The following is a 23,047-nucleotide window of genomic DNA, read 5'->3' as shown; positions in this document are numbered from 1 at the left end:
AAGTAAATTAAAAAAAAAGCTTACCATCATCTTATGCTACCAAAGTGATTCCCGCTGAGAAGTTGGAAGCCCCCTCGGGTAAGTGGCAAAGCCATGAGCCATCGCTGACGGCCCCGGAGCTGAAGCAGGGAGCAGAGTCTCCTGAGGAGTCCTAGGATGAAGGCATCAAAGGCCCCCCAGTGCCCCCAGTGCACACGTGCACACAACCCTCAGAAGGAGAAGGGCTCAGCTTTGCTCTGCAAAGAAATCATGTCTACAAATGATAAGTACTCTTTGTTCTTTTATGCCCTCTTGGTAGGTGAGGATGAAAGAGGGGACAGGTTCTGGAGTGGGCCAGGCATGAAGACAGCTGGAGCAGGAGGCTGAGCACCTGCAGGAGTCCCCACCCTGGGACGCTGCTCCTCACTGGGTGTCAGCATCCACCTTTCTGGTAGGGCCCTATTTACTATGTGTAGCCTAAGCTCAGCCTGGTTGCCACCCACGTAAGTGTGAGGTCCTCCTTGTGGCAACCCAATGCCTAGAGTGAGAGGAAGGGTCAGGTTGGAAAAGCAAGAAGGTAGTGGGGGGTGGTGGGTAGCCTGCCAGGAATGGTTGGGCATGTTGTGCACTGCAAAACTCCAGGAGGTGTCATTCACTTCACAGTCCAGGGGACACATGAGCCTGAAGGCTCCTGCAGCATCCTGTCCTAGGTGACCAGGAGTCCCTGAGCTAAGCCAGAGGGACTAAGGATGCAGAAGACGGACAGACGTGAGAGTTACTGGAAGAGAGAGCTGCTCCTGACTTGATCCAGGGAGGGATGGGACATGGAGGAAGCTTCTGGGTGGTGATACTGAACTCACCTGGCCGGAAGTCTGGAGGAGGCAGGGAGAGGGTGGTGAGAAAGGTGCAGGGAGGAAGACCCTAAGGGCCTAGGCCCCTCTGGGACCCCTGTGAGAGGTTGGGGGTACTGGTCTGGGCTGGGAAACTGCCCTGGGTGTCCCGTGTGTAACTGGAACTGGAGACAGGCCCAGATTATGTCGTCTGGGAGCATGCAGACCTGGATTCCCGTGGGGGCCAGGTTTACTCTTTTCCAAAGAAGGTGGAATCCAGTAGCTCCGACCATCACAGCTGTAGGGTGCAGGGGGTGGGTGGGAGGTGGCTGGAAGCACAGCAGCAGTGGGGGGAAAGCAGAACAGCTGAGGCGGGGCGTGCCGCCGGCTGGGACACGGGAAACCGCTGCTGACCTGATGCAGGAGCCTGCGAGCGTGTGTCCTCATGAGTCTGGGGCTGGGGGGCAGCGAGCTGGCCACAGAGGCCTTCCTGGGCTGCCGGCCTCTACAGCAAGGCAGCTTTCTGCAGAAATCAGAGGATACTAACTCGTTCATTCTGTTTTGGTCTCCGGACTCAAGGGTATTTGAACTGAAGACCAATTGGCCACGGTTCTGTGTGGTACAAGCTGTGGTAGTTCGCGTTTGCTGAAAGCAGGCGGGCAGGTGTGCTTGGAGAGTCACCAGCCCTCAGAGCTAATCAGCAGCCAAGACGGGGTAAGAGTCACAGCTCCTGCGTTTTGAGTTTTGTGCTTTTGTTTTTCTTTTTGTGCAAAGCCAGTGTATTGACCTGTGAAATCAGCACAGTATTTATTGGCTTGTGTGGTCCAGATGAGCCTGGAGCTCATGGCGGGTGAATTGAAGAAACAAGCAAAGCGAACTCCCCATGCTCCCCCGACTCAAGTGTTGCTTTTAAGAGTGTTGAAAAGGATAATTTGGAAGAGGGTAGTTTTCTTCATGACATTAAGCTAAAAGCCAAGTAGATCATGTCTGTGGCTACATCTGAACTACCCGTCACAAGCGTAAACCTTTTGGAATTTTGCTCCCACTGTATAACATGTGGCTGTGGGTGGTTTGGGATAATTTACAGACACGCAAAGAGATTAGGGGCAGGTGCTTCAAAACCATGAACTGTCTCATGGTTTATTTTAACAGTCCCTGGATTAAAAGCTCTCAACTATCCTAATTGAAGAAGACAAGTATGAACACTAAAAGTCCTCTGCAATGTATGACATTGAGTGGAGGTAAGGAGAGGTGGGCAGGCCGCTGGGAATGGTTGCACGGGTTGTGCACTGCAATCCTAGGTGTCGTCATTTACATTGTAGTCCAAGGGGACACATGAGCCTGGAGAAGGCTCCTGTAGCATCCGGCCCTAGGTGACCAGGAGCACCTGAGCTAAGCCAGTGGGACTAAAGAGGATGCAGAGGAGGGACAGACGTGAGAGTGTGACTGGAAGGACAACTGCTAGGGGCTAGTGGGACCCTGCTGGTGCAGGAGAGGAGTGTCATGGAGTAGGCTTTTGGGTGGACGATACTGTGACTCATCTGGGATGTCAGGAGAAAGCCCGGGAGGGGTGCAGACTTGCATCTTGCGCAGTGCTACTCCCAGTGGGGAAGCTGGAGGATGCCCGGGCCAGCACCACGCCACATGCTGACATTCGAGCCAGGCAGGAAGACGGGCCAAGCCCGAGTGCCACGGATGGCGAGAAAGGTCCACGCCGCCTTGGCTCTAAAGCATGGTGGGGTTAGAGGCAGTTCCAGGGAAGCAGGATAGAGGCGTGAGATCCGGGCTTTAACCCGAAGACAGGGAGCAGAGCGTGTGGGGGACGCGCAGGCTCGGCGGGGCCCTGGGGCTCCTCCAGCCTCTTCAGTGCAGGTGCGTAACGGAGCCCTTCCTCTGCAGACCCTCCCATGGGGGTTCACAGTGAGCGCCGTGACTCTGAGCTCAAGACACGGCGTTTCACACAGCGATCGAGAGGAACAGGAGTCTCTTGGGCGCGGGCAGGAGGGCGCTCGGGTCCTGGCCGTCTTGTTTGCCCGCGCCCGGCTAGGTTGGGTGTCCCCCTTCGAGCAGGGCCGAGGAGGAGCGGAGCCACAGAGAAGTGCTGTCAATACGATGGGAAGGAGAAACTCATTTTCACACGGAGTACAAGTTGAAGCGTTAGGTCCTATTTAAATAAGGGAGTGTAGAGAACTATCCCAGTGGTCAGAGAACTATCCCAGTGGACTGTTCCACAGTCCGTTCTAATCAAAGGCCGCACCAATGTTTGAATGTGATTGATTTCAATGAAACCCACAGTTTTAGGGGCGTCTGGGTGGCTCAGCGGCTGAGTGTCTGCCTTCAGCTCAGGTCGAGATCCTGGGGTCCTGGAATCAAGTCCCACATCAGGCTCCCTGCATAAACCCACAGGTTGGCTTCTTTTTTTTTTTTTTTAAGATGTTATTTATTTATTCGGAGAGACAGAGAGAGGCAGAGACCCAGGCCGAAGGAGAAGCAGGCTCCCTGCAGGGAGCCCGATGTGGGACTCGATCCCAGGACCCCGGGGTCACACCCTGAGCCGAAGGCAGACACTCAGCCACTGAGCGCCCAAGGGATCCCCAAACCCAGTTTTGACGTGAAACCGAAAAGCTGGTACACTGACAAGCACGCACACGTGGAATGACTCCCAGTAGACTTCATTTTGTTAAAATGGATCCCGGATTGCTGCTAATGTTCACGTCTGAGGGGAAGACTGCGGTGATTCTGTCTTTCCACTTGCAGGATCCCGAAGCGTGTTCTAAATCCGGGACTGTACACGGGGTGCCAGCCCTGGAGGGAGCCTCGGCGGTAGCGGCCGAAGCCTCTCGCTGTGCAGGTGACGAGCGTGAGGCGGGGACACTGTGAGACCTGTGGGCCGTCGTGCGCCACACCCGCGGCGGCTAAGCTCTCTTAAACCAGGAGCACAGGCCGGGCCGTGGCCCACGGTCCCAGGGGAGGCTTGGTCAGGGTTTCTGGAGCTCCACGGCCAGCTCCTTGGGCATTTCAGCTTTGGGTGTCTGTGCTCTCAAAGCCTCACGAAGCAAACCAAGCAGATCAAGGCTGCAGGGAGCGAGTTTGTGGATGGGGCCCCTGGGGACTGCTCTGTGGTGACCGGCCCTCCCTACGGCCGGGACAGGTGCTGGCACATACCCTACTCCTTTGTTCCACCGGGCCGGTCGGGACTTCACCTTTATGGCAGGTTCCTCCAAGCCGTGGGGCCCCCACGTTCACGGCCCCACGCTTCGGGGAACCGGAGTCCACTGGCCACAGTGGGGCCCGACTCCAAAGGCACCACCTCTCGTCCCCGGCGCAGGGCTGGGGAGCGGCTGCCGCTGGGCCTCCCGGTGCCCCCCGACCTCCGCAGGCCACTAACTTCCCCGAGGCCAGGCAGGCCGGCCTGGCTCTAGCGTTCTTTAACCTACGGAATCCACGTACACTTGCAGACACAAAAAGCACTCCTAGGTCTCATGTGTTTCCGTGTGCACGCCCGGCTGCGCTAAGTCTTGTTGGCCAAGTGCACTCACGTTCCATGACCTCACTTAGAAAGAGGCACCGGGTAAGACCCGTGTGTAGCAGCCTGCCGGCTATAAAAGCCCGTGACTTGTGCAGACTTCAGGACCCTGGTTGATGCTACGTGAAGCAGAGGGAAAAAATCTTTCCGAGTCACCTGGACTTGGCCAACACCCTGCCAGCTGGAGGCCGAGCTCTGGTGTCCTGCTTAGAGGAGACTGCTAGGACTTCACCTCTGCCCCGAGGAAGAGAGTCCACTCAGAGCATCTCCTCTCCACTGCTTTTCCCTGCTGAGATCAGAGAGTAAGCTACACACACACCTCTCCTGACCTCTGAGTGAGGTTTGGGTTATTTTCATTACATAATAACATTTATCTCACTTTGAACATTAGTGTAGTTAATTTTAGATGTTTTGCCCTTAAAAGGCCAGGCAACAGGGCCTCTTTGTACGTTTGTCTTCAGATTGCTTCTACATCCTGTCTGATGTGTGGTTAGATCAGCTGATGAATCATGTGATGTTTTGCTGCTTCAGATGACAGAAATACAGACTCAAAATAACCAGAGAAGCATCTCGAATGTTTACTAAACACGTTGCTCAGAAAGCATGCTTTTCTATGATTCGCGGGCTTTTTATGACAGACCTGGGTGAGGGTGGCTGCCTAAGGGAGGCGGGGGCTGGTGGGTCTCAGGGAATTGGCTGCAGGTGGGACACAGTTGTCCCCACCTTCCGAAGCCCTGCCCATCGCAAGCTGGGTGACCCCAAGGGGGGCGGGACTTAGAACATGAAAGGCCCCTTGTACTGGGCTGTGCCTCACTTTGAAACCTTCATTCTCTGTTTAGGGGTCAGCTCACTTGCAAACAGGAGGCCAGAAGCTGTGGCTGGTTGGAACACGACAGCATGTGCTGTCCTGGGCACTGGCCTCTTAGAGACTGGCTGAGGTAGAAAGATTTTTTAAATACTTCTCAAGGTCTTGTAATTTAATTGCAAGATTATAAATACTATTTCTCTTACAACCACAACCTCTTGGGCTCTCCCACTTCAGTCTGAATAAAGGAAAAAAAATACAGCTGGTCAGAGAACTACTGAGTCTTTAAATTGTTTTGTTTCTAGAAACTAAGAATACCAAAAACAAACAAACAAAAAACCCTTACTCTCCTCCTCCTCCTCCTTTCCTGTAAGAAAACACCCCAAATGGGGAACAATGAGGGTAGGGAGCTGTTGAGTTGTATTTTTTAAAAATTTACTTCTTAACTCTAAGCTATCATTGAAGAACTTCCGTCGTATTTGGGAGATGTAATGACTATCCCAACCCTGAAGGAGATCCAGAAAAGGCTGCTTGTGAGGACCACGGAGCCGGACCCTGGTTGGGAAGTGCCATGGGGTCTGGAGAACTTTCAGCCTGATGGAGCTGGGCTTCGGTGGAGCCCCTCCCTCCCCGGGGCGTCCCTCCTCCTGGGCCCCTGCCCTCCGCACCTCCCAGAAGTCATTTATCGGTTGGACTCCAAGAGTTTTTGAGAACGTGCGTTTGCTACCCTACCGAAGCCTTCCTTGGCCCCACCTGGTACCACCTAAGCAGCCCTGAAAGCTGCTCTTTCCAAGGGTATCAACCATCCGTGGCCATTTCCAAAGCCAAGCCACCTGCCAGGGCTGACACAGGAAACAAAACGCAGAACGAGACGACTTCTGGAAGAAGACAGACCCAACACAGGCAGCTCGAGGCCATGCCCGGCTGCCGCCCGACGTACACCAACGGCCTTCCACTCCCAAGTCAGAGTCCCAGAGAGGCCAACGTCCAAACCTCACAGCACGTCCTGAGCCTCACGACCAACAGGTCCAACCCTCTCCCGACTTCCCTGGAGCAAGCCTTGCCTGGTTCCTTCTGCTCACGTCTTGGGCATCTGATGCCCGGGGCCACCACGCTCCAAGTGGAACAGAGCAGACGGCACCTGCATGTTTAGAACGACCTGGCGCATGACCCTCAAAAAAGCAGAGAGGCCACAGAAGCAGCTGCTCCGACCTGGGAACACCCTCAGGGTGGAAAGCCTGCTTTGAGCTGCCCCCAAGGCAGTCCTCCGCCCTCTAAAGTCACGCTGGGCTTGTCATGGTCCTTGACCCGTGGCTCTCGTAGGCAGCACGCCCTTCTCATCCTATCTGTCAGCTGAGCGACTTGCAGTTAAGAAGAAACCTGCGGGGGAAATCTTTGGTAGGCAATGTAAAAGGGGTGCTGCTCCCACCCCTGAAAGTGGGTTAGGGTGGATGCAGACAGGCCACTGTGTGTCAGGCCGCGAGTTAAGCCCAAGTGAAGGAAGTGCGGGGGGTCGGCGTGCTTCCAGGTGGAAGGTTTTGGACACGACCTCTACAATGTCTGTCATCATCGTGGTCTGGTGTGGGTGGCTTCCCGTGTCCCTTGGGCAGCCACATATTCACCGCCTGTGATGTTCACCCCCGATGGGTCCCTGAGGCCCGTGCTCTAGTTGCATCATGAGGCGTCTCTAGCTGCTCTCTCCCCATTTTTTAGAGAGAGGAAGAAGTGGCTTTCACAATTTGATCTCTGAGCTCCAGCCCCGCAAGCATGAGATAGTCACACATGTTAAAAAATACTGCTGTTTAATTTTCTAGTCATGTACTTTTAAAAAGCTGATACAATTAGATGTTTTTCCCCCCCGTCTTGTCAGATCTGCCCCTGCACCGCCTGTGAGCTCCGCGTCTTAGTTTCCAGCACTCATGATACGGAGGAAGTCTCTCCGAGGAAGCCGAGAAGTATGTCCCCACGGTGGGCACACCCAAGGTCACTTGTCCGGAGATGTGGATGCGGCCCTGTGATGTTCGTGGCTGACTTTATGCCCTCACGTTCTTTTTTGTTTTGCTTTTTAACGAGGAACAATATGGTTACACGTACTGAGAACAATGAACACACAAGGCTTGTCTGTTTTCTTTCCTTCTTTGGCCCTTCCAGTGTATGTTTGCATTCCCACTGCTGTCTAGGCCGGCTGGCCCCATTCCCACCCTTACCCATAACGAAAAATAGTTGTCTTGTCGCGTACTGATCCTTACATTTATATACAAACGACAGACTCCAAAACTGCTGTAAATAACATACAATGTTCATTGATACAATACGTCTCAACTGCAAGTCTGGGGAGCACACAAGCAATCAACCGTATTGTATTAGAGACATTTTATTGAAAATGCGAAAATAGGAAATGTATTATAGCCTAAAATAAATTACATAACATATACAGTATATATTTATATCTTTAAAATATTTTTGTGTTTAGGTTCTTTCCGTCTAGGAATTTTGACTAAATCAAGAATTTAGTGAACTGTGTCCATAATTTTTGTAAAGAAAAAAACCCGCTTTCCAAAACTTAGAAAAATAGACTGCACTACGTGGATTTCAAATGTGTCTCCCGGGGTGTCCCCGCGCCTCCGCCGTCGCTACAAAGTGTGTCGCCGCGGGGGGCCGGGCTGGGGCGGGCAGGGGGCGGCGCTTCCCTCCCTCTGGGACTAAGCGGACCGGGCGCGGGGCGCGGGGGTCGGGCCCTCCCCGGGGACGCCGAGCGGCGGCAGGTGCGGTCCGGGGCGCGGCCCGAGCCCCCGAGCCCCGAGCCCGACCCCTGCACCCCCGGGGCTCTGCAGCCCGCCCCGCCGCGCGTCCGTCCGTGTGTCCGTGAGTCCGTCCGTGTGTCCGTCCGCGGTCGCGCGGGGCCGCTGCGGGGGCGCGATCCCGGGGGGCAGCGGGGGCGCCGGGGGTGGCCGCGGGAGGGGGTCGGGGGGGGGCGGCCGCCGTCCTTGGGCCGCAGATTGTCCGAGGGGAGGCGCAGCCGCGGCCCCGGGTCGGGCGGGTCGGGCGGGTCGGGGGGGGGGGGGGGTCACGTGGCCGCGCTGCCCCCGCCGCCCGCGGGCCCCGCGCTCAGTCGTTGTCCCCCCGCATTTCCACCACGTCCGCGCCCTCCTCCGCCGGCGGGATGTCCGTCATGGCCGAGTCCTCGCCCTCCGCCGCCGGCTCGCTCTCCAGCTTCTTTTTCTAGACCCAAGAGGACGCCTGAGTGCGGCCCGGAGCCGGGGCGGGGCAGGGAGGGGGCCCCGCGCCCCGGGGTGACCTGGCGGGCGGCTCCGGCCCATCCTGCCTCCAGGCCTCCAGGCCTCCAGGCCCGCCGCGCAGGGTGCAGGGCGCCGGCTCCCCGCTCCCCGCCCCCCCTCCCCGCGGCCTCCGCCTCCCTCCGCAGCCCCCGCCCCCTCCCCCCTCCCCCCTCCCCTCCAGGCTGGTCTCCCCCTGCTCCCCGCGCCGGCCTTGCAGGACTCGGCCCCGCCCCGCCCCCTCCTCCGTGGGGCTCCCCTTCTCCAGGGCCCCCCCCACTCCTTGGCGTCAGCTACAAGGACTCGGTCCTCACCTCCTGCCACGCCCGGCCCCTGCCCGAGCCCATCGGCCTTCTCTCCCCTCTCATCCGCCCCAATGAACCTTTCCGTAATTATAGACACTTCTGGGCCCCGCCCCTCTTTCCTTTAATCTCACATGCAAGCAAAACCCCGACCTTGGTTGGGCCCAAACGTCTCCCAAGTTCAGCCCTTGACCTGCTGCCGCGGCTGGGGGACCACCCAGGTGAGCCCCGGCACCCATGCTCGGCCCCGCCCGTCTCCACCCCCACCCAGTCCGTCCTGCTCCCTAGTCATGGTCTTAGGACTAAACCCCTGAACAGGTGGGCGACCCTGCAGGACAACTGAGCTCCGTGCTCAGGGTGCAGAGTGCCCAGTGTGTAGGTGGGTGCGGCGCGTGGTGGGCAGCTGGGAAGACTTCCTGGAGGGGCCTGGGGCCGGAGGCTGAGGAGAGGAGACGCTCTGCGGAGGGGAGAGGGCATCCTGACCCCCCACATTTTCTGGATTGGTCCCTCCTCAGCAATAAAGTCTGAGCGGATAAGGACTCAGAGGATGGAAGGCTTGCAACAGGAAGCACCTTTTGAGTACGTCCTGGCACCGTTCAATCATTATTCAGTGTCTATAACTTGAGATTGTCCCAAGGCAGCACCAGGCTGCAGGGCTGCGTCCTCCTCGGTGGCTCCCGGGCCATACAGCTGCCCCGGGAGACCAGGCAGGACTAGGCCACGGGGCTGCATCCCTTGGCTGTCACTCCCGGGCCATACTACTCCACAGATTAGTGCAACAGTGGGTCCCCTTGTTACCACCCTGACCTGGGGCCCAGGTGCTCTGGCCTAGAGGGTCCCTGGGGTTCCCGTGAACAGGGTGCGTCCAGCCGCAGTGAGGTGTGAACAAGAGGTGCCACCGCCTTGGCCGCCTCCCCCGGGGCCCTCAGGGAGCCACTCAGGTCCCCCTCTCCCCGGCATGGTGTCCCCCCGGGGGCAGGTGTGCAGGTCTGGGGCTAGACTCACCTGTTTCCGATAGACGTAGCACGCGGCTATGGCAACCATGGTGGACTCTCCCACAAAGCCCGCCAGGAGGGAGCCCACGCCCAGGGTGGCCCCGTGCACGCTGTGGAGGAGAACACAAGGGCCGCGTGTGTCAGCCACACGGAGGCACAGACGGGCAGAGATGCAGGCAGGGTGCAGGCGGGGAAGGGAGCTTGCAGGAGAGCCCTGGTGAGGCCTGCGCGGGACAGGAGCCCCCACCTGGCGGGACCTGGGGCTGCGGGGTGAGCCGCCCCCACCACCCTCCCGGGGCTGCACCTGGGCCCCCGCCCTCCCCGCCAACTCCGGGCAGAGGTGGGCTCTGAGGGCGGGGTCACCGCCCTTGCTCCCTGGTGTTTGGTCCTTCCCGCCCTGCCGCCTGCAGCAGGTGCTCAGTGAGGCCTGACCACAAAAGTACCCTTCTAGAATGCTGCTGAACAGAGAAAGGAGGGCTCAGTCAGCACTTCTAACTGTAGACACACTTGGGGGACGTACTTCAGTGGCAGAAGGACCCACAGCCCCAAGCCCCCGACAGCATACCCCAGGTAGGGCAGGACCACGAGGCTGGTGATGAGGACGATGATCCGCAGCACGGAGCTGGGGGCCAGGACGAAGGTCTTCTTCAGGGTCATCAGCCACCCGGTGAGATGGGCCCTCACGGTGACTGAAGGACACAAAGGACTCATCAGCGACACCCTGCTTCTCCTGGTCCTCGGCCTCTCCCCCTGCCTCGCCAGCACACCCGAGGCCGTGGGGTGCTGGGTGAGGACACAGGCCTGGCTGCCGCCGCCCTGGGCTGGCCACCACCATCTCCTGCCAGGCTTCCTGACCCTGCTTCTGGGCCCCTGGTAACCCCGACCCGGCCTGCAGGCAGCTGCCCCTCTCCACTGTCACTGCCCCCATCCGTCTTCGCTGAGCCTGCTGGCCCCTGGGACGCTCCTCCAGCCCTGCCCCTGCCTCCCCAGCCCTGCCTCATGCTCTGATGTCTCTTCTCTAGAAGAGAAAACACTGAACACTGACAACTTGCCGGCCATCCAGTTTGACTGCGGGTGAGGAGGGAAGCTGGACCAGAGGCCCCATCTTCCGGAGGGTGGGGGAGCAGGGAGAGGGAAGGCGGGGGCACCCTGGCCATCTCCTCTTCCCCTTCCCTCAAGTGCCCGCCCCGTCTCGGTCTGCAGTGCCCTCCCGCACTGTCCCCCATCCACGCTAGCGAAGTGCAGGGTGGGGGTGCCCGGCCTGGGCACAGAGGGCTGCCGGGACGGGCAGCGTGGGAAGCACAGGCCCCAGCAGGAGGACGTTTAGATTTGGTCTGAAACTGCAAGGGGCGGTTGGAGGCTGTGGCCTGGTCCTCTGTTTAGGGTGGGCAGCGCCAGGCAGACCTTGGAGGGGCGGAAGTGTTCACTCGTGTCCAGGGTACGTTTGGAGGGAGACTCTCCTGTGCTCCTCATCTAACGGGCTGCCCTGTCTGCCCCAGGTGGAGGCCTTGGGCCTGGCTGAGTCTGAGGGTAGGGCGCACACTGGAATGCTCGTCGGCTTGGCCTCAACCCGAGGTTGTAAAGGCAACAGGGCCCTGACGCCTGGCTGGAAGCCCTCGTTACAACACAGAAGTGAGTTGAGAGATTAAAAACCAGTCCAGGGGCGCCTGGGTGGCTCAGGGCACGATCCCAGGACCCTGGGATCAAGTCCCAAATCAGGCTCCTTGCTCAGCGGGGACTGCTTCTCCCTCCCCCAATCACGTTCTCTCTCTCTCTCTCTCTCAAATAAATAAAATACTTAAAAAAAAAAAAAAAAAACCCCAACCCAAACCAAAGGAAGAAACTAGTCCAGTTGCAGCTGGAGTTGTCCGGGGCCGGGCTGGGTCTGGGAAGGAACAGCACGTGTCAATCTCCAGCGGAAGCATCCTCCTCTAGGGGTCACCTTCCGCAGCCTGGCTCCCGTGGGGACCCCAGGGCAAGGACCAGACTCCACCCCACGGCCACGCCCTCCCACTCCTCCCACAACCTGAGAGGCCTGGCCCCAGGGAGGCGTCTAAGAGCAGGGCTGGTGCTCAAGGATGGCACCACAGGTCCGGGCCTCCTCCAAGGCTACTTCTCAACTTGGGCTTTGTCAATCCTGCTTTCCCGGTGGAATGATTTAGTGGATTATTTGGGCAATAGAAAGATTCTATTTTCAAGTAATCTCTACACCCACCATGGGACTCGAACTCACAACCCCGAGATCAAGCGTGGCATGCCCTTCCGTCCGAGCCAGCCAGGCGCCCCAGGCAGTAAATTTCTGAATAAGTAACGAAACCCACTTGGTACAGAATTTAAAAGGTGAGGAAGGGAATACAGTCCCCGCCCAGGCCCTCGTCCCGCTTCCAGAGGCAGCCACGGCTGCCAGTTGGGCGAGTTACTTCCAGGAACAGCGGGAGTGACACGCGCTTACCTGAGCATCACACACAGGTGTACAAACGCGTGTGATGCACCTGTTGCAGGAAAGGCAGCTCCTGTTGACCCCCGTCCCGCAGCCTGCGCTTCCCGTTAATAAAGCACCGGTAAGCCTCCGCCTACCCGATCAGGTTGGGAATTTTCAGACGGGCTTCTTTTTGGCTACAGAGGTTTTCCTCTCTGGCCATTGGCCGCCTGGCCTCGGCCCTGCCCCCGGAGTCTTCACTCCAGCTGCTTTTGTACATCTGCAGGGTTTACCAGCCTGCCTACCTTCTATTTTTTATGGTATTTTTTAAATACCGTATCATAAAGCCGACTTTGGAGCATAGAGCTCGAAGAATCTTAAGCCCTGCCCTGCTGTGTGTGGCCTGGACACCACCAGGGCACGGGCAGCCCTGTGGCCCCCAGAACCCCTCACGTTGTCCCCCCGGGTGTGCTTCCTTTCTCCCGTGTCTGCAGCCTCAGTCCTTGAAGACATAGCGTGGCTGCTGTCCCATTTGCTTCTGGAACTCGCCACCCACTGGGTAATGGGGGCACCTCTTCAATCCACCGTGAGATTTTATGGTTCTGGGGGGACATGATCGCAAACCGTTCTAAAGACAGAAGACCGAGTCGGGCCTGAGGGTGGCAAGACCTTCTCTTCCCTTCTCTGTCTTTACCTGGAACCGGGAAGAAGGAGAAGATGCGCAGGGGAACCACACACAGTTCTGCAAATGCGAAGTCCACTCCAATGATGTCTATTAGGATTTTCTCGGAAACGTCGGGAGTCCAGAACATCACGAAGCAGAGCTGGGGGCAGAAGGGACAGTCAGGACGCCAGGCAGGTGTCTGGAGACGCCCCCGGGGGGCCAGGGAGGAGGTGAGCCTGCCCACCAGTCCTCACAGTGGCCCCGTCCTGCTCCGTCCTCGCCTCCGGGCCCGCGCTGGGGACCCTCCTGCAGAGGGGGACGCACGAGCGGGCCGTGGGCTGGCGGGGCCCAGTGAGCTCTCACAGAGGGCCCTATGGGCCGTGAGCAGCTGTGGGTGCAGGCGACCGCGCTCCATCCTGGGAGTTTTACGGCTTGAACCAAAGAGTGAGCAGTGGCCCGGAAGCACCTACAGTGATGGGCAGGCGGAGGGGCCCGCTGCACATGCGCCCCTCGGGGAACCGGCAACAGTGATGCTGAAATTAGCGGCGGTTCGGGGCTTGTCGAGGCCTAGTTACGGGAGCAAGGGAAGTGCCATGCGCTGCGCACTGCCGGGCAGCAGATGGGCAAGGAGCAGCTGACGCAGCAGATCGTGTTTACCTGACGGGTGGCGGCGGGCAGCGAGCTGCTCCAGCCCTTCCCTCCCCCCCCCCCCCCCCCCCCCCCCCGCCGTCAGGAAGTGTGGCCACGGGCCCTTCTGGACGTGGGGCGAGGGCAGGGCCGACAGCAGGCTGGTGGGAAGTGCAGACAGCAAGCAACCTGTGCGCAGCTGCTGACCGTGGCTCCTGGACGGGCGGCCCTGGAACTTCACCTCTGGACAACGTAAGAGGGGCGGCGAGGGCACCAGAAGCCGGGCATGCAGGGAAGGGAGGAGGGCAGGGAGGAGGGAAGGCCCTGTCGTCTTCCTCTGTGCGGCTCCTGGGGTTCCCAGGCCGGAGGCTCCTGGTGAGCACCAACCCCTGCGCCTGACCAGCCACCACCAGTCGGCTCCTGATGCCCGCCCATTAAGATGAGGACGAGCAGGTCAGCCTTTGAGGAAGGCCTCTAAGCTGAAGAGGCTAAAACAAAGGGGAAAAACTGGGAGGAAACAGAGACAAAGCGGAGAAGTGGAGACGGACCGGCGTGCGCACACGGGGTGGGGGGTGGGGCCCACTGACGCTCTCAGAGCGATAGAAGATCCTGCATCCAGGAAACAAGGACCAAATGGAAATGTTATTTTAAAAAGGCATTCAAAGAATAAGAAAGCACTTCTGAAAATTAAAAGATTAAATCAGAAATTAAAAATGCACAAAATGACAGCAAGATAAAGTTGAAGAAATCTACGACAATGACAGAGCAGGACAGCGACACGGGAAGCACATGAGAATGGGCTTAAAAAATAAAAGAGCGATCTAGAGGCCCCACATTCGAATAATGCGAGTTCCAGAAAGAGAGAACGGTGAAAACCTGAGAGCTGAATGGTGCGGCCTTAAGACCACCCTGGGCTCCCTCAGGTGGACGGAGCGGAGCGGAGGAAGGAGGACCGCTGAGCGGGCGCCCACGGGGCTGGGGGCAGAGAGCCGGGCCTGGGAGCTCCCTGCTGCGGGCAGAGACTCGGAGCAGGTCAGGAGCAGAGACGCCCATCCTAGGGCCAGGGCAAACCGTCCATCTCACGTGTTGGAAGGAGGACGTCTTCAGACGCTCAAGGCCTCAGAGGATTTCCTGCCTACACACACCTTTCAAGAAGCCTCCGCGCTACCTCTGCCAGAGCAAGGGAGTCACAGACAAAAAAAAAGATACAGGATGGATCTCAAGGAAAAGTCCTGAGGGGAAGGGTCCCTGGGTGGGGTCAGCGCAGGTCCCACAAGCGCCGGGAAGGCCCCTGGGTTGGCGGGTTTGCACTGGTGCTGCCGGCATTTCTTCAATGAAGGGCAAGTACACGAAAGCTAAGAAAAATTATAAGCAGGACAAAGATGAAGTCCAGGAAGGTCTATAATTTTTTCAAGAAAAGAGCTTGGGGGGCTCAGGTCGTGACCTGGGGTTTCGGGATCAAGTCCTGCATGGGGCTCCCTGCAGGGAGCCTGCTTCTCCCTCTGCCTGTGTCTCTGCCTCTCTCTGTGTCTCATGAATGAATAAATATAATCTTTAAAAAAAAAAGAGAGAGAAAAGAAAAGAAGGGAATCAGAGCTCAGCCGTCAGAGGTTGCCCTAGTTGGAATCCATGGAGAGAGCTGCGGGGGGCGGGGGGTCTGGGAGTTCGGGAGCGGGGGGCGCACAGACTAGGGGAAGGGCTGTTGGCCACAATCCTTAGCTTTGTGCGTGTGTAGCTGCTCAACAAACTCCGAATTAAAAAATGTAATACAACTTTGGAAGAGAATGCTCAACACCTGCCAATTCCATCAAATATCTTTCTTTCTTTCCTTCCTTTCTTTATTAGTTATTTCAGAGTGACAAGGAGCAGTGGGGAGGGGCAGAGGGAAAGAGAGAGGGAGAAGCACAGTCCCGCTGCGCAGGAAGCCTGACGCGGGGCTGATCCCAGGACCCCCAGGACCCCGGGATCATGACCTGAGCTGAAGGCAGACGCTTCACCGACTGAGCCCCCCAGGGGCTCCTTTCTCTCCTTTTCTTAAGGTACAAGTGATTCTTCTTTAAAATGAAAGTGAATATGTTACAGTATGAATCACAATCATGTAAAAACAGAACGCTGAAATTTTAGAATAGAACATCCTTTAGGCTTTGGGTAAATTAAGTTTCATGGAATTAGGCTGGTCCCATTAACTATGTTGCGCTGAAATATTTTCTCAGCTATCTCGGAAGATCTATTATAAATACGTTCCCCCTTATAAAGGTAGTGGAGCTTTTATTCTATCATGCATTCTTCAGCATCTGGAAAGAATATTCCGTTGCTTTTCAGAAATGACAGATGTACAATCATTTAACCCTCCTGCCTGATGCCAGCACTCACACCCCATTTTTGACGTGAAGGGAAAATGCTTCCTTAGATCTAGCAACCCAGAGTGCAGAGCTTTATCACCCAGCGGCCTGGACACGCGGCCCCGTCATCTTTCCCATTGCGGAGCTGCCAGCCTGAAATGGGGAGGTTCCCGCCCACGGCTCGGGGAGGGTCGGGGCAGGGCGGCAACTCCACGTAATTATAACTTCAGGAGGACAGTGAGCGTGAGACTGGGAGGGACACCATGCACTTCCCTGATGAACAGATGGATCATCTCTCCTCCTAAATATTTTCCATCGCAGTAAAGCTGTAAAGATGAAGATAAGCGAGCATCGCCCCAAGTCTGGACCTGCTCTGTGTCCTAGGACCTGTGGGGGGCACGCCATCCTGGGTTTTCCTGGCTGGTGGGACATACCCAGGGCATGTTCTCCTAAAACCCGGAGACGCCCTGGTACGCCGTCTTTATTCTATAGCCAGCAGTTATCTGAAGGCGAGATCACGCCGCACGCTGCGATCCCTGAGATCTGGAAGTCGCTGTAAAGTAGCCTTGAAGTTTCAACAGGCCAAGGACAAAGGAGGGTGTAACTGTGCATGAGACAGGACGGTGCAAGCAAGCATCGTGGCCAGGCCAGGCAACTCCTCCCTCTCGCTTCTCCACGTGGATAATGTTCACCTGGAAGCTTTTTACCGCCTTGGACGAGACTCTCCGTAAACCTTTGAAGGGGGGAGTCCAATCTGAGGACGCAGCAGCAGTGAGCACGCCCACGTCACGCGAGACGTTTACACGGATATTAACCTGGATGGGTGGCCACCGTCCTGGTCCCCTGCAAACAAGACGCTGTGATTTGGCGGGTCTCTCACAGGGCCCCCAGGAGGGTGGCTTGATATTCCATTCCTAAAGTTCCACAGTATTTCACTGGGACCCACTGAGCCTCGGCTCTCCGTCTGTGCCACGCGCACCTTAAACGTCCCTGCCAAGGCTGCATGCACCGAGGTGCCTCTTCGGAGCTTTCAATCACACACACACGCACACCTAGAGTCTAGACTGGGTCTTCCAGAGCGAGGTAGCTGAAGGCCGCCAGTCTGGGCTGGGTGTCAGCAGTCCCAAGTAACCATTCAAAGGGAAGGAACACGACCTATCTCCAGGCTCCCTTTCTTTTCTCCCCAAATTTCTAAGTATGCCCTTTGTCTTGGCCATGCTTCCAGTGTGAAAATGCCCCTTGTCTTCCAGCAAGTTCCTCAAAAACTGGCTATTTCCTACGTTGCCCAGCAGGGAAGATGTGCAACCTGGAAGTAGGTGTGGTGTTGCTGAGCAGCTCATTATCTGTCTGCTGGTCAACTTCCCCTAAAAAATAATCATCAGATCACATTTGACCAGCCTGTTTCAGAAAACAAGAAGCTTCAGAAATTAACCTAACAAAGAACATCTCAGGAAAAGTGTCATTCCGATGGGTCGCCCGGAGGAGGCTTCCCTCAGATACGTGCCCTCCCAGCTGACCACGACGTGCCGTGTTCCTCAAATATTTGCAGAGCCTAATGACATTGACTTTTCCAACCAGAACACAAACCTAATAAACTGACAGTGAACACTATTTCTTCTCCTTGGAGCAGGGGTTGGGTGTTTTTTTTTTATTTATTTACTTTTCCCCTGCAGAGCTTGCTGTCGACATTATCTCATTAGGAAGCAGCCAGCAAAATGGAACAACCCATTCGATGCCCAGATATGGGTTTTCCTGTTTATTCTCTAATAAAAGGAACCAGGCAGGGCTTCTTAGAGAAGCGGCTTATCCTAAGACCAGGGCAGGACATAAACTAGGTGATCGGCTTGGAGACTGTGTCAGGGGACACAGGAGCTCAGCACAAGGCTCCCAATAGCTGAGGCTGGAAGAGTCTGAGCACAGAATAATACAGCATTGAGTTACGGCCCGGAGTACAGAAGGAGCTACCCACGAGTCCACACTGATATAAATAGGGACAATTGCCCGCGTAGCATGCCAGAGGGTTTACATATTGGGTAAGGACCCAGGGAGGTGGAACGACAGCAACCTCCTCCTAGAGTCAGGAAAGGGGGAACGCGTGCCCACAGTGGGGAACGCAGGCCGACCGTTAAGTCACGCTGGCAGCATCAGCATGGACTCTTGACAAGATGGGACGAGCGCACGTCACCCGCGTCGGCTTCCTCCCCCCCGGAGACACTCCCCACAACCCCATCCTCTTTTATTTGACGGTCTGTGATCCTTCTTCCCATGGACTCTGAAATTCCTATTCTGAACTTGGAAATACTTGTGTTTCAAGATTCTTTCATCTCTAGCGGAGCACAGACGCCTCTGGACAAACCTCCCTTCACGATCACCGGCTTTTGGTATCAGGCTCTCTACAGCTGACCACCCCGCGAGGCCACCGGCCTTTCATCACAAGCAGAACGTGAAGGTCCCAGGCGGTACAGATGCCACGGTCATGGTTTCTGACGACCCTCTGGTTCCTTACAGGCATCGGCCTGGTAAGCAGGCTTCACGCGGACGTAGCCGCTCTGTCGGGGGCAGCATTTATCCTTCGTTTCCAAATCTGTGTAACGAAGACCTAAGCTATGACAAAGCCCTGCTGCACATTAGAATCCTCGAGCAGGATTACGGCACGTGCGAAGGATGACGGAAGCCCCGAGCCTTCCAGAAACATCTCCTAGGTCTAAGATGTTAGTGTCTGAGTCCATGGACTAGGCCCACAGCAGGGGCGTTCTCTCCCAGCCTCCCTTCGTCACCCGCGGCGTCAGTCCCCACCCCTGGGACGAGGGCCTGGGAACGGGATTTGAAGAAGCCAGCTGTTTCTATCAGCATCTGAACTCAGAGAACATGCGAACCCAGCCACAGTGGGGCAGCCAGGTCCGCGCGTCCCAAGAGGAGCCAGTTCCACAAAGAAACACTGCCAGGACGTCTGCGTTTGACTTCATTTCCAGAGACTGTTGACCATGCTTTTGAGGAGCTCCCAAAGCTGTCTTCATTACCCCAACACTCAGGATTAGCAGGAAGTCAGAGGTTCTTATCTCTGCCAGTACAAAACGTAAGATGCATGCAGGTGTTTTTAGTTAAACTGCCAGCCCTGGGCTTTCTTCTGATGTGGAGATTTTACTTAGAAGGGTACAATATCCTTTTAAGTGGCCTTAATTCTCCACTGGGTTGACCCTCAATAATACTGTGTACGAAGGGGTGGTAAGGAGCTTGGCTCTGGGCCGTGTGCTTGGCTGTCCTGGGAAGCTGCAGCCCGCGTCGGTCCATTCTGCAGGCACGCTGATTAGACTTGTTTGGGGGTGGAGGGGTGCTAGCAGAAAAGCCGGACCCTGCCAGGTGGCACAGGCCTATCTTGCCTGAGATTTTCAGTGGCCCCAGTACATCCACCAGAGCACCCAGGCCCAGTACACCCATAGCAGCACCCAGGCCCAGTACACCCACTGAGCACCCAGGACCCAGTAAGCCGACAGCAGCACCCAGGGCCTAGTATGCCCACAGGAGCACCCAGGGCCCTGTACCCCCACTGAGCACCCCGTGCCTCTTGGGGCAACGTCTGGACTCTGCAGAAGGCGGCAGCATCGCGCTCCAGCAGCAGGGGGCGCTGTGCACCCAGCCCACAGAGGCGGCTCCCTGCCCCGAAGGTTTCCCTCGTCCGTCCGTCTGTCCCAATGGATGAGAAATATCAGAAAGGGAGACAGAACATGAAGACTCCTAACTCTGGGAAATGAACTAGGGGTGGTGGAAGGGGAGGAGGGCAGGGGGTGGGGGTGACTGGGTGACGGGCACTGAGGGGGGCACTTGACGGGAGGAGCACTGGGTGTTATTCTGTATGTTGGCAAGTTGGACACCAATAAAATATATGTATATATAATTTTAAAAAGCGTTTAGGAGCTCCCCGCTGAGCCTCGGTTTAGCCTAAGGTTTCCCTGAGGTCACAGTGAAAGGGCAGGGTCTGGGGAGACGGTGCAGGCGGAGAAGCGTGGGGCGAGGACTGGGGCCCTGCAAGCGATCAGTGGGCACCGGGCACCGGGCACAGCAGGGGCAGCGACATCCTAAGGTTTCTAACTTGAAAGGCGGTTGCACACTCGAGGATCTTTAAAATGTTGAACTTGAACAGCGGTTAGGGCGCTAAGTGTTATGTTAAGTGCGTTTTACTGTGAATAAAAGATCTTCCGATATCATCATTTTATCAGCGCGCTCAGGCTGGGCTCTCGGGGACTGAGCAGCCTCATGGGTCTTTGTCCCCCAGGAGCTGTGAGGACGCGGGGGGTCCTCCTCGGAGAACGGCCACCGTGCCCGAGCGGGGAAGGGAGCCCCGGGGAAGCGCCGCTCCTGCAGCCGTGGGTCCGGGTCGCGCCAAGCGACTCGGTTTCCAATGGAGTTTATTCACCTTTGGTCCTTTTTGTCCTCTCCGTGCACAAGGGGGTCATTTTCTGCTCCCGGAGGCCGCGAACAATGAGCGGGCAGTCTGGGCGCGGGGGCGGGTGCCGAGCAGAACAAAGCCTCTCACAGGCCCTTCCTGCGGGAGCCCCGGGTCCGCATGGTACCGGGCCCGGAATAAGGCCCGTAGTGTCCGCTGCCCCGATGGCCGGGTGACAGCCCGGGGGCGGGAGCCGCAGCAGGGTGAGGCTGGGTCATCCCATGTCCCTAACTTCCAGCTCCAAAGACGGGGCCGACTGGACGTGGTCTTCTGGGACAGTGGCTTTCCTGTTGTCCTACTGGGATCCCGCAGCTTTCTAGCACAGCTGAGGGCCTCCGGACGGAGGAGGGATTCTGGACGCGTCGGCTGACGCTCTGCGTGCTGCTCCGGGGAGCGGCAGGTGGGGACAAGTGGGGCGGCTGGGCACCTGAGGCCCTCTGCGTCGACGGAAGTGGTTCATCCTGAACCCCGGATGCCAACAGGCTCCTGAGGGGGGCCCCGAAGCTGCAAGCAGCACTGCGTGTCGCAGCTTTGGGGGAGGCCGGTCTCCTTCCCTGCGATGCTGCTGTTCTGCAGCAACACCTCACACCCCGAGCACAGGCGGCCGGAACCGGGGAGCTGCCGGGCTTTGGGACACCACAGACACCGACGGCCTGGGCCACCTGTCTTCCCAAGGTCGGGACGGCGGCTGGGGAGACAGCGAGGCGGAGTTCCGGGTCCTTGTCCTTGGGATTTGGGCTTCCCGGGGCCTTATCTACTGTGAACAGCGCAAAAAGCATTTCAGGATTATCTCCGTGTGTCACGAGAAATCACCTGACCGCTCCCCTCCGATGCTGCAGCCTCTGGCTTTCCTTCCCCACTGCAGGGTGCCTTGGGGCCCAGGCCCTGCAGCTTTAGGAGTCACGCGCTGCCAACGCCAGATGTCTCCACCCCTTGACGGCACCTATTGCCCCCGGACTCCGGGCGGCACAGCTGGCAGGGGTGTCCGCTGCTGCAGCCCCACGCCCGACTTCTAGAGTGTCTGAATCCCGTCTCTGGCGGACTGCATGGTAATGCCCGTGCACGAGGCTTATCTCAGGAGGCTGGGGCCCGGGACGGAGCACAGACCGCTGCATGGGACTCGGACCCGCAAGGAGGAGGCGGCTCGCGTGGGAGCAAGTGACCAGTGACCAGGGAAATTAAAAAAAAAAAAAAAACAACGATTTCAAATTTTGTGGAAAAGAGCTACGATGGAAGAGCGCTAGAGCTTCTGAAAGGGGGCTGGGAAGCTCTCAAGAGACGCTGCCCCACGTAACCAGAAGAGGGGAGCAGAAGACGCCTGCTTGTGCGCAGGTGGTTCCCTCAGGGGCTTCCCCGGCCGCCCCTCACCTCTTCCTCCAAAGCACCTGGGGTCCCTGCAGCAGGTGGCACGAGGCCCGCCCAGACATACGGACTCCCAAATCCCCAGGACACGTATTTATTACTTAATAGAGCAGTAGGTGTGATTAGATTAAGGGTCTCGAGATGAGATCATCTGGGGTGTCGGTGGGCCCTAATGACTATCCAAGGGCCCCTGTGACGTGAGCTCCAGGGCAGGGGCGATCCCACGTGGGTGCAGGGAGGAGGCGGGATGTGCAGAGCCAGGGCCAGCGACCACTGCGGCCGCCGGGAGCTGCACGTTGCTTGGACGGGCACCTTCTCGGAAGCCGCAGGGGGCAGCACGCCCTGCCAACGCCCCTGTCGCAGCCCTGTCGCCAGGCTTCCCGCCCCAGGCCTCCAGGACTGTCGGAGACAACACTTCCATGGCCTTGGAGCCCCGACCACGGGTGGCCATGGACCTCCCACACTGCCAGACACCAGTGTCCGTGTCCTGCCTGTCTGCTCCAGGGGATGACAAACTCCAAGCAGAGCGGCTCGGGGTGTCCATGCACCATGGCAGCCTCGTGCCTGGCACGCAGCAGGGCGCAGGCCTCCGTGGTGGGAGAGCCTGAATCAGTACGCGTGCTCTTCCCCTGGTGGCCGTGCCCATCAGCACCAGCTTCGAGCTTCCTCTAAAGCTCAGGCTCCAGGGAATGTCTGCGGTGCACACGTGTGTGGCTTAAAGTCTTTCTGTACTATCATTTCTAATATTTGGTTGGAGTCTCCAGATGTACTGCACTCCTGGGCCGGAAGCCTGACGACATGATTCTCCTTCTGCGCTCACTGCTGATGCGGCCAAGGACATTCTGAGTTAGCGAGACGGCGGGGCTGGGGTGAGCCGCGTCTGCCGCGGGCGCCGAGGTTGCGGACAGGAAGCAGCAACGGGCATCGCAAGGCATTCCCAGGCCTCAGGGGGAAAACCGGTGCTCGCGTTATAGCCTTGGGTACACGTCATGTCCCCCATGCAAGGTACGGATAAATCTATCACGATGCTGATTTTTTTCAAAACAGCTCCAAAAAATCCCATAGGAATTTGGAAGGACAGATTTTATAAAATCAGAAAAATTCACACGTATGTCCATTGGCATCCAAGGCACCAAGAAGCATTGGCTTACGTGCACGGGCATCTACCTCCGCCCGGAAGCCCCCGTGTCTGGGGCTTCCTGCTACGAGAGCCACCGTTCTCGGCCGACAGCACGCCTGCCAACGTGCTAAGCTGCTTTACTTTCGAAAGGCCTTCAATAAATCTTTAAGAATCTTAAAAAGGGCAGGGGGCACCTGGATGGCTCAGTCAGTTGAGCGTCTGCCTTTGGCTCAGGTCACAATCCCGGGGAACTTGGGGAGCCTGCTTCTCCCTCTGCCTCTGTCTCTCATAAATAAGAAGATAAAAAGATAAAAACCTCTTCGAAAGGTCCTATAAGGTGGGTATTTCCATCATGCC

The 23,047-nt window shown here is 57.4% G+C and overlaps 1 protein-coding gene across 1 annotated transcript in view; it reads right to left on the bottom strand.

Moving 5' to 3' along the window:
- Positions 1 to 6,925: 6,925 nt before the first annotated feature.
- Positions 6,926 to 23,047, bottom strand: part of LOC140632756 (mineralization regulator ANKH-like) — a 36,912-nt gene continuing 20,790 nt past the window's right edge. The window contains exons 6-9 of the mRNA XM_072825069.1: positions 12,826 to 12,955; positions 10,278 to 10,401; positions 9,723 to 9,822; positions 6,926 to 8,362 (exon numbers count right to left, since the gene is read on the bottom strand). Of these exons, the coding sequence (XP_072681170.1) occupies positions 8,249 to 8,362; positions 9,723 to 9,822; positions 10,278 to 10,401; positions 12,826 to 12,955 (468 nt within the window). The 3' untranslated portion in view covers positions 6,926 to 8,248. The remainder of the gene's footprint in view (positions 8,363 to 9,722; positions 9,823 to 10,277; positions 10,402 to 12,825; positions 12,956 to 23,047) is intronic.

This window comes from Canis lupus, chromosome 4, assembly GCF_048164855.1.
Source record: "Canis lupus baileyi chromosome 4, mCanLup2.hap1, whole genome shotgun sequence".
NCBI lineage: Eukaryota > Metazoa > Chordata > Mammalia > Carnivora > Canidae > Canis > Canis lupus.
The sequence above is the reverse complement of the archived record's forward strand: the minus strand, read 5'-3'. Positions and strand labels throughout refer to the sequence as shown.